General features: G+C 37.2%; 1 protein-coding gene across 8 annotated transcripts in view; it reads left to right on the top strand.

Moving 5' to 3' along the window:
* The window catches only part of LOC109071062 (runt-related transcription factor 1-like), a 56,597-nt gene extending 46,303 nt beyond the window's left edge, over window positions 1-10,294 (top strand). For 6 of the 8 annotated variants that reach the window (XM_042747212.1, XM_042747086.1, XM_042747022.1 and 3 more), the window contains 3 exons: window positions 1,067-1,234; window positions 7,552-7,677; window positions 8,125-10,294. In XM_042747212.1, coding sequence (XP_042603146.1) covers window positions 1,067-1,234; window positions 7,552-7,677; window positions 8,125-8,639 — 809 coding nt within the window. In that variant the 3' untranslated portion in view covers window positions 8,640-10,294. The remainder of the gene's footprint in view (window positions 1-1,066; window positions 1,235-7,551; window positions 7,678-8,124) is intronic. The other 2 variants (XM_042747296.1, XM_042747432.1) reach the window with 1 other exon arrangement.
* The last annotated feature ends 689 nt before the right edge of the window (window positions 10,295-10,983 follow it).

Consider the following 10,983-nt stretch of genomic DNA (forward strand, 5'->3'; position numbering starts at 1 on the left):
CCCCTTACAAACCAGTACATACTGTAGTGTAGTGATGGTATCTGATGCAAATTCTATGGTACTGAATGGTTTTAGCAAATGTGCTGAACCCCTTGGTTATAATAATAATAATAATCATAACAATAACAAAAATAATAATATATTAGTATTAACATAATAATAATTTATAATAATTATTTTATAACAACTTTATAATTATATTTATTGTGTATCAAGTTTTTCATTATTATTTTTACTATTATTACTAAGTTTATCATTATTAAAGTAGCAGGACTGTCATTAATATTTAGTTAAAAAGTGTATCTCCTGCCTAAATACTTGTATTGGTATGCCACATTATTGGTATATTTCTGAATCATGTTGGTTTTAGTCTAGTATTTGTTGGTCAGACTAGTGTACAGTGTGTGTGTGTGTTGTGTGTGTTTTAATAGCATGTCTTTATATGAGCGCATATAATGCTGTGCTTTCGTGTTGGTGGCTGTGACGGGTCTATTCCCCGTTGGTCCGTTATTCCGGTCGGGAATCCATTGGATGGCACCACCCTGAATATTCTGGGCCTGTCTGGCGGGATGCGCTGGCCTCGTCTTCAAAGCGCTCAGACTCGCTCTCTGATTTCAGGGGGACTTCCTCTCCTCGCGTGCGCGCCGACGACTATGTGGATGAGTGCGGCTGATGGTTTCACACAGCTGCAGCTGTGTCTTTTCTGTTCCTTTCCGTTTGCCTTTTTCTCTCATCGCCAGTGATCATTAATCCCACTGTGCTCTCTATGTGTGAGGTCAGAGTGACACACACACACACACACATTAGACACCACAGCGTCTCCTACTGGTGCAGTGACAAGCTCATTCAACATCATTAGTAGGAAGTGAGATGTACAGCAGTGTGTGTGTGGTCAGATCATGGTGTATATGTTGTGTGAGTCTTTAAGTGGCTTTGATTGTGTTAATGGACAGTCAGTTACTAAATCATTCTTTCTCATCTCCATTCTGTGTGTGTGTGTGTGTGTGTGTGTGTGTGTGTGTGTGTGTGTGTGTGTGTGTGTGTGTGTGTGTGTGTGTGTGTCCAGGCCACCGACAGAAGCCTGATGAAGCAGTAAAGCCAGGCACGTTAGCTTTCTCTGAGCAATTGAGGCGAAGTGCCATGCGGTGCAGTCCACACCATGGCCCTGCCCCCAACCCCCGTCCCGCCCTCAACACGCCCCCCTTCAGCAGTCCTGCCCACAGCCAGATTTCCGGTGAGTTAGACTCAAAAACTCTCTGTACCTTACGCACATCTACATCATTGATGACACATGAGGGCAGTGCTGTTTGTTAGCTCTATTCAGTTCCATTCTGTTCTGCCCTATTCTATTTTAGATTCTACTCTTCTACTGAAGATAGACCTGTTTGTTAATTTTATTCAGTTCTTTTCTATTCCCTTCTGTTTTGTCCTATTTGATTCTTTATTGTGCTCTCCTACTGAGGGTAGACTTGTTTGTTAGTTCTATTATATTCTATTCTATTCTATTCTACTGTAATCTACTCTTCTGCTGTAGGGGTTGTTCTTCAGTTTAATTTTTTATTCCTAAAGTTAAAAAAATATATACTGCTGAACCCCTTAAATATTTATTTATGCAATTACTTTTGATAATTTAAATATTTACTTTTACATTTACTTTTCCCCCTAATATTTATTATTATTTAAAGGGGTCATATGATGCGATTTCAATTATTCCTTTCTCTTTGAAGTGTTACAAGCTCTTGTTGCATAAAGAAGATCTGTAAAGTTGCAAAGACTAAAGTCTTAAATCTAAAGAGGTATTCTTTATAAAAGTTAAGAGTCAACCACAATCCCCTAAAACGGCTCGTTCTAAAACACCCTCACATGTCTACGTCACTATGTGGGAAGATTTGCATAACGCCGCTCCAAATGTTCACGCAAAGAAAGAAGACGTAACTTTTATTCTCGCTGTTGCCACCGCCATGTTGTGGAGACGCTGTGTGTTTCATTGTGAAAGTGAAACTACTTTGTTTTGCCTTCCAAAAGAGGACATGACTAGAAATCAGTGGTTCAACACTTTTCCAGAACAGTTCAACCCAAATATTCAGATGTGTGCATGCATTTTGCGGAGGACGAGAACTGTTTCCTGTGAGAGTAGCCTACAATGCCGGTGTCTGTTTTTATAAAGTGGGGCAGTTCCAACTTTGCAAGGACAGTCTGGCACTTCTGACTCACAGTCTGTAAGTACATTTTCATATTTAAAGAATTTGCCACTGCTGATTCAAATGCGAGTTTTGAGCAGTGCAGAGTAGCGCGTGTTGTTTGTCATTTCTCCGATCACAAAAGCAGACATGGTTTAATGTTTACGTGGCACGATATGCAACGTAACACGTAAAAATACAGTAAAAGTCATTATAATCAGTAATAATGTCCCCATTGGATGCAACAAATGCCTTATTTGTAATGATTTTTATTGTTTTAGTCTTGTCGCGCCGGGACACGTCATCACAGTATGTTAAGGGGCGTAACATTTCCATCACACGCTTGAGGAATTCGGCCAATCACAACGAACTGGATAGCAGGCCAATAAGAACGATGAGCTTTGCAAAAATCAACGTGTTTCAGAAGGCGGGGCATAGGAAAATAATGTGTTTTTGAACCTTAAACCGCATAAACATTTCTTTACACCAAATACACAAAATAATTTTCTTTTTAGCAACATCATATGACCCCTTTAAATATTTAATTGAAATTTCATATTAAATATTTATTAATATTTCAATCATTTAACATTTGCATATTCATAGTTCTCTGATGCCGGTTAAATGATCACATGGCATGCAGATATAAAATATATATACTCTATTCTAATCTAGTCTAGTCTAGTCTAGTCTAGTCTGTTTGTAGTCCTTCAGCCCTACTAAACCCACTGTAGATAATTCTAAACAAAAAATCATATGAATTGCTTTTCTGGGATAGAAACATTTAATAAAATCAATCAGAATTTGCTGCAAACACTCTTTGTGTTGTGCTTTTGCATTAGCGTGTAATAGTTCAGGGATAGTGAAAGGAAGTGTGTGTGTGTGTGTGTGTGTGTGTGTGTGTGTGTGTGTGTGTGTGTGTGTGTGTGAGCGCACGGCACGTTGTTTTTGGTTCTGCTTGTTCCTGGCAGGTGATGGGGGGAAGCGGGGACACATCACACATCATCAGACGTTCAGACATAACAAATACAGCGAACAAGGCCTCCTTTGATTGAAGCTTAGACAAGCATGCCAGAGCGTGCTGCCACACACACACACACATGCAGTGGAAGGGAAAGTTTACAATCATCAAAAGCCTTGTGGGGACCACAAATGTTTCTTTGCTCTCTCATTGTTTCTTTTGAGCATTACAGCATATGAAATATTCCTGCAGATTTATGGCAATCAAATGTACGATGCCTTGTGTGAAGCACATTCATTACGCCTTCAGTTATGAATAAGCAGCGTTCACACACATTGCATTGAAATCAGTTAGATTATATATATATTCAGGGTTGCTGAAAGAATGTCTTTTCTGCTCACCAAAGGTGCATTTGTTTAAACAAAAACAGGAAAAATAGTAAATATTATTACAATTTAAAATGACTGTTATATATTTGAATATATGTTCAAATATAATTTATTCCTGTGATGCAAAGCTTAATTTTCAGCATCATTACTCCAGTCTTTGGTGTCACATGATCCTACATGTGATCATTCTAATAAGTTGATTTGCTGCTCAAGAAACATTTCTGATTATTATCAATGTTGAAAACAGCTTTGCTGCTTCATATTTTTTGTGGAAAACTTGATACATTTTATATTCAGGATTCTTTGATGAATAGAAAGTTGAAAAAAAAAAACAGCATTTTCTTTTGTAACATTATAAAAATTTTACTGTCACTTTTTTAATTTAATGTATCCTTGCTGAATAGAAAAATGAATTTCTTTCAATCTTTTGAACAGTAGTGTATATATTCAGAGCCATGTTCTGAGAAATCAACTCATCACAGCTCTAAGTTTGGCCCATGCAGCACTTCTGCTTTTCATGCGTGGTTTAAAACATTTCCCAATCTGAAAACACATACCTCCTGCTCCGAAACACTGAGATCCTCTTAGTTTCTCTTCCCTTTCATGGGTGCAGATGGGAGAAAGGTGTGAGAGAGAGAGAGAATCACAGAAAGATGCAAATGCGTAACAAGGAGGAAGCAGAATGCAGAAAAGAGGAAGTGAGACGCGTTTGACAGGAAGCAGGCTTGTGTGAAAATCCCTCATTCAAAGCGCAACCAAATCTAGTGCTGTTTTATTTTGTTCATGGAAATAAGGTGATTAAATGAGACAAATTGGTTTTAAACCAAAATTATGTTAGTTGGTGCTGCTCTGGGTGGTGGAGCTGTTTACTGATCAAAATGCAGACTTCCTAAAACACAGAAGTTTCCATTTAAAAGTCTTATTTGAAAAAATAATTGAATTTTGTAAGAAATATTAGACAAACTTGACAAGCCCTGAGTGATAAATGTTGCAGTGGAATTGAGCTGAATGGCTGGATGGAGTGATGAAAGGACTGAACCGGGCCGGCCTGTATGTTTCCTGCCGCGTGCTTCTCTCTGATCTACTGGCCAGAAATAGCAGTGGGATTATGGCCAGCGGAAACTGTTATTAAGTCATTCAAGAGCTCTCTTTCTCTCTCTTTCTTTGCTACTTCTCTTTTCATACCATGAAAATCAGAAGCAGCTGCTTTCATGGGCCCGATGTGTCCGTGTTTGTTTGTGTGCCGACATGTTTGGATGAGCTCTGCTGCATCCAGATTTGAGGAAACGCATAAATGTGCATTTGTAACTCTTGTTTGTGGAGGTTTCTGGTTTGACCAAAAGTGTGTGAAGATTAGGGAAGTTTGGAAAAAGTCTGTTTGGAAACTGATTATGTTTTTATCATATAATAGTTTAATATTTTGTATTTTAGTGTCTTTTATTTGTATTTGTTTATTTATAAAGATTAATATGTATGTTTTTATATTTATTTTTATTTCAGTTTTAGTTTTTTATTTTAGTTATTTTTAAATTAATATATACTGTGTGTGTGTGTGTGTTGAAGTGTTTTGGTTGAAGTTTTTATTTGAGCAAATTAAGTGCTTCAACTTAAGCTTCTCAAATGTCCTCAGTCACTTTGATTTCTCCCAATAGTTTTCAGAAAGTTGATGAAATGGAGCAAATGGTACTGCTGAAGGGGATTTTGGAAGCTAGAAACGTCTGCAATTCTGATAACTGAGACTTTGGTCATTATTCCCGCAAATCAAACCTCAGAGAATCACAATGAATTCTTCTCAAGAAGACGATTTCAAACCCACTTCTAAAAGATGTGTTTCCATACTAAGAGTCATTACAGAAACACTTTCCCAAGTCAACTCTTCTCACCTAGAAATGATTATTCCAGAATGATCACCTAGATCATCAGAACACCTAGAAATGATTTTTCCATCATTATTTACTCACCAAACCCATATGCACCACTTTTTTCCATGGAAGACAGAAATTGTTTAGTAGAGCTGCTCCCAGGGGCGGTTCTAGGGTGATAAAAAATGACCAGTAGGTGACAGCAAACCACTCTCTTAAGTCAGTCACTGAGTCATTTATTCAGTCGATTCTTTCAAAATGACTGATTCATTCAGGAATGAAGTAAGGGTGCTTTCACACTTGGTTCGCTTGCCTAGTCTGAACCAGAACGGCACTTTTTTTTAGCAATTTTATGTTTTAATTTTAGTCATTTTATATTTATTATGCTTTTATATATTTCTATTTAACTTTAAATTTATTTTGGTTGTACTTTTAGTAATTTTAGTACTTCAACTTCAACTTATTTCATTTCAGTAACCAAGACATTCTAATTTCAAAACTTTTGTTTGTTTTTAAGTTGAAATTTTATCTAATTTTAATCTAATATTTTATTTTAGCATTATTTAAGTTTTATTTTAAGCTTAATTTCCATTAGTTTATTTTGAATTTTTAATTAGTCTTAGTATTAGTTAACAAGAACAACACTGATTTGTAAGTAACTTATATTTGGTGTGTATTTCTCCCATCTCCATTTTTGGTAGCCGTGTCTGAGTGTGTGTTAAAGCCCAGTGAAAAACGAGTCCCGCTCGCACCGGATGCCCGAATCCGCCTCCAGCCACCCACCCAGCCATGTGTGACTCCTGCTCCAGATCACAAGCCCTGAGTCTGGAGAGCGAGGCAGGAAAAGAGGGGGTTTCTGGGGGGCCTGGCAGCGAGCCCTGCTCTGGCCGTACTTGAAACGGGCCGCACACTTTTTGGCCGCTGTGCATAATTTGCTTCCTCTCTGATGGCTCTCCCTCCCCTTCAGTCTGGAAGTCTGCAGGCAATCGGCTAGCGTTTATTAGACCATGGGGAGTGAGTGAGTGAGAGAAAGAGAGAGAGAGAGAGAAAGACTCATACTAAGAGAATGTCTTCTCCTCCTCCTGCTCTTCTCGCTCCATTTTTCAGTGTCCTCATGTTTTGTCTTGAATAGAGATCCTCTTTTAATATTCTACTGATTTTACATACACTACCACTGAAAAGTTTTTGAAAGAAATTAAGGGTGTATTCACATCATGAAAGTCCGCTAGTTCACTTGCTTTGGACTGGACCAAATACAATGTTGAATTATTATTATTTTATTTTTTTTGGTGTGGTTCGCTTTCAAACTGCCATTTTTGCAAGTGAAATTGTAGAAATTATAAACAAACCACACTTGAGCTAAAGGTCATTCGAACCAAACAAGACAGGTGTGAATACACCCTAATACTTTTATTCAGCAAGAATGCATTAAATTGATCAAAAGTGACTGTATAAATATTTGTTACAAAAGATTACTATTTCAAATTAATGCTTTTCTTTTGAACATTCTATTCATCAAAGAATCCTGAAAAATTTAATTGATCACAGTTTCCACAAAAAATGAAGCAACACAACTGTTTTAAACATTGATAATAATCAGAAATGTTTCTTGAGCAGCAAATCAGCATATTAGAATCATTTCTAAAGGATAATGTGACACTGAAGTCTGGAGTAATGATGCTGAAAATTCAGCTTTGATCACAGGAATAAATTACATTTTACAATATATTCACATAGAAAACAGTTATTTTGAATTGTAATATTTAAACAAATTTACTGTATTTTTGATTAAATGCAGCCTTGGTGAGCAGAAGAGACTTCTCTGTAAAACATAAAAAAACCTACTGACCGCACACTTTTGAACGCAAGTGTAAATATCATAGTGCATTAATATGGCAATCGTTTACTATATTATCATCTGATACCATCACTATACCACTGTTTTGTAAGGTATGTGATCATGTGAGCTGGACAGAAAAACTGTAATGCATAAACCATGTGTGTATGTTCAGTTTGTGCAGGTGTGTGTTTATGTGTGTGTTCTCATTAACCATTAATAATATTTCTGTATTTTTGAGTGTATTTCTTGGAATTGCTAGTGAAGTAGAACAGTCATAAAGTCATTTATTGAATATGAATATTTGTGTTTTTGGTTTTAGATTCTAGGCAGATGCAAACGTCTCCATCCTGGTCGTACGAGCAGTCATACCCTTACCTGGGCCCCATCTCTACCCCAGCGGTTCACCCCACCACACCCATCTCACCCAGCCGCAGCGCTTTACACTGTGAGATCTATCTATCTATTAAATATTTATAAAAACAATTCAAATGTGTATGTATGATGGAAAAATGTATGATTTTTTATATAACAAAAAGGTTTTTAATACTTTTATTTAATAATAATAGCTCCATTTTGCACACAAGATTTAGCAACTACAATACACAGATAACATGTGGACTTTTGGAGATGTTTCTGCAGAAAATGACGACACAAATCTCACACACAAACATCTCCTCTAGAGTTTCAGATCTCAACAGTGTCTCAAACTTAGCTCAAAAGTCTATAATCAAAACTCAATCTGATCTCAGTATAAATTAAATCATTTTGCATCCAGTGATCTGAGCTGCTCCACATTGGTTTCACATCTCTGTACTTGAACTGGATGATTACTAGTGACTAATTTGGCCCATTTTTAACTGTGTAACTAAGCAAATGTTTTGTGTTCCTATAGGTCCAGATCTGACGGCGTTCACTGACCCTCGTGTCAGTCTGGAGCGTTCCTTCCCATCGCTCCCCTCTCTCCCGGATGGCCGTTTCTCAGACCCACGGGTTCCCTACCCAACCGGAGCGTTCACATACACGCCCACCCCTGTCACCAACGCCATCGGCATTGGCATGTCAGCCATGACCAGCCCGGCGGGCCGCTACCACACATACTTACCCCCAGCATACCCTGCGGGCTCCTCCCAGGCTCAGGCCGGACCCTTCCAGGCCGGTTCGTCCCCATATCACCTGTACTACAGCAGTGCTGCCGGCTCTTACCAGTTTTCCATGATGCCAGGCGGAGGAGGAGGGGGCGAGCGCTCACCGCCACGCATCTTACCGCCCTGCACCAATGCCTCCACAGGCTCTGCCCTCTTGCACCCCTCTCTGCCCAATCAGAGCGAGGTGGTGGTGGAGGCAGAGGGAAGCCACAGTAGTTCACCAACCAGCATGTCAGTGGAAGCCGTCTGGAGGCCGTATTGATGTTTAAATCAGTTGTTGACCATTGGGACGAGGGCAGCTGAATGAGATGGTTTCTGTTTGGACTCAATAGACAGACTTATGTTTTTCACAGATCAGCATGAGGCTCATTTGTTTGTTTTAAAGCTGTGGATAGTTTGTATTATTATTATTATTATTAATATTATTGTTGTTGTTATTATTGTTGTTCGTCTCATCATCACTGTGTGAAACTGTTCATCAGCTCCACCCAGTTTCATGTCAAACAGAACTCAACAGGTTACATCTAAGGTCAGAAACAGACTCTACACAAGTACTCAGATGCAGATGTGACCGACATGATGTAAGCAATTTAACACAGTTTGGGTATTAATAAATGCATATCGCTAAAAAATAGAACAACTTGTGCATCAATATGGTTTATGCAAAAGTTAAAATAATAAATAAAATACTAGTAATGAATTTTGTTTCAATTTTTTATTGTACTCGAATGATTGGTTATTGTTTTATTTCTGCTTTTGACAATAATTGAATATTTAAGTAAATATTGCATCAGTTATCAGACACCTAATACAAATAATTAATATCAAAATATGCTATAAATAAAATGAATTATGAATACTTTTACTGTAGTCTAATGATTAATACTGCTTTTTGACAAAAATAAGTATTAGTTAAGTTATCAGACACTTAAAAATTATTAATATCATATCAGTTGATCTCTATATATAGAATTCCTTTTAAGTAAATTATAAAAACATGCACAATGACTTTGCAGTAATATAGTGTTATATGCCATTTATTAAAATAAGTTAAATATTGGTTTAGTTACCAGATACTTACTAAAAATAATATCAGAAAACAATCTGATGTTGATCTGAATGGAAACAGGAGTCATGTCCACTAATTTTGCTCAATTTTCTTCAAACTTTACCGTAACTGTAGCTGACCATAGAAGAAGACGATTTACGATTATGTCCATTTGCGATATTGCCATCGAATTACATTCTGACACATTTCTGAATGTAAAAAATGCATGAAATGAAACTTGTGTTGCTGGAAGAGTTTGTGTTGAACTTGTGTAGAGTCTGTTTGGGATCTAATACTTTTAAATTGATCTACAATATAGAATTTAAATGTAGTCCATTCACGAATTGTGTGAATAGGTCAACAAATGCCCAATAAGTTCCCAGCCTGCTGTTTCTTTCCCGCTTCATTGTCGTCCCCGAAGCCGAGGTGAACAAAGCAAAGCCTCTGCTGGCGGCGATATGCTCTTAAGAGCTTCAACAGACTTTTGACTCTTTACATTTCCAGGTTTACGAGACTTTGCCCGGTCACTGCCTTTAACAGTCGTTTTCTCCGCTAGATTTACAGTGCAACATGGTCTCTGTAAATTAAAGCTTTCCAATTGATGCTCTCACTTCACGGTTTGATGGTCAGCTGGATGGAAGATGCAAGAATCATGGACCTGATTTTTTGTGTAAATAGATTGTAAATGACTCTGGAGGTTAATGGTAGTTTGATCACTTCACACACTCGACACGGTTCTCAACTACCACAACTGTGAAATGAGCAAAATCTTTTGAAATGCAGCTTCATTTTTTTCCCTTTTTGTCCCTTTCCAACATTTCTTTTGGAAAATATAACACTTTGTTGTGAAGAAACTGCTTATTTCTATACCACGTCTATTGTGTTTATTTCTTTTCAGTGTGCGCGTCATCCTGCAGAGTTTCAAATCACCTAAACTGATGGTATCATAGAATTATTGTTACAGTGGTATAACATGGACTTCACATGCTTCAAAGTACATGTACTGTATTTAATACAGTTGTCCAATTATCATAGCACCTGGTCCAAAATAGTACTTTTTCATCTTATAGAGACCATTACAACCGCAGCCTGATATTGTACAGGCAAGCAACACTACAGTTTCCTTAAGAAAGTGTTTTTGTATTATTTATTATTCTTTTCTGAACAGTTTCAGCAGAGACAAAGATGGATTTGCTATTGAAGCACTCAAAACTATTGTTTTAAGGCCAACATGAAATCAAAATGGGCTCAAATAATACTGTGAATGATTGATCAATGCACATTATCCTAAAGGGGAAAAAATTATTTTCGACAAAATCAAATTGTCAAATGAATTTCCTTCTTGTTTTTCAGCCAGCTGTCAGACAGAAACACTTATGATCACACAATCAAGAGTCAAGATTTGTATCTGTCACATACACAGTAAATCTGGCCAGCTACTTTGACTGGGCATTAAGTAAAAATAAGTAGTAAGCAAAAATGGAACAATAAGATAAGAAAAATAATGAAAAGATAAAAATAATAGCAAAATATAGTAGCAATAATTTCAACCATTATA

Source organism: Cyprinus carpio, chromosome A1, assembly GCF_018340385.1.
Source record: "Cyprinus carpio isolate SPL01 chromosome A1, ASM1834038v1, whole genome shotgun sequence".
NCBI classification, from domain to species: domain Eukaryota; kingdom Metazoa; phylum Chordata; class Actinopteri; order Cypriniformes; family Cyprinidae; genus Cyprinus; species Cyprinus carpio.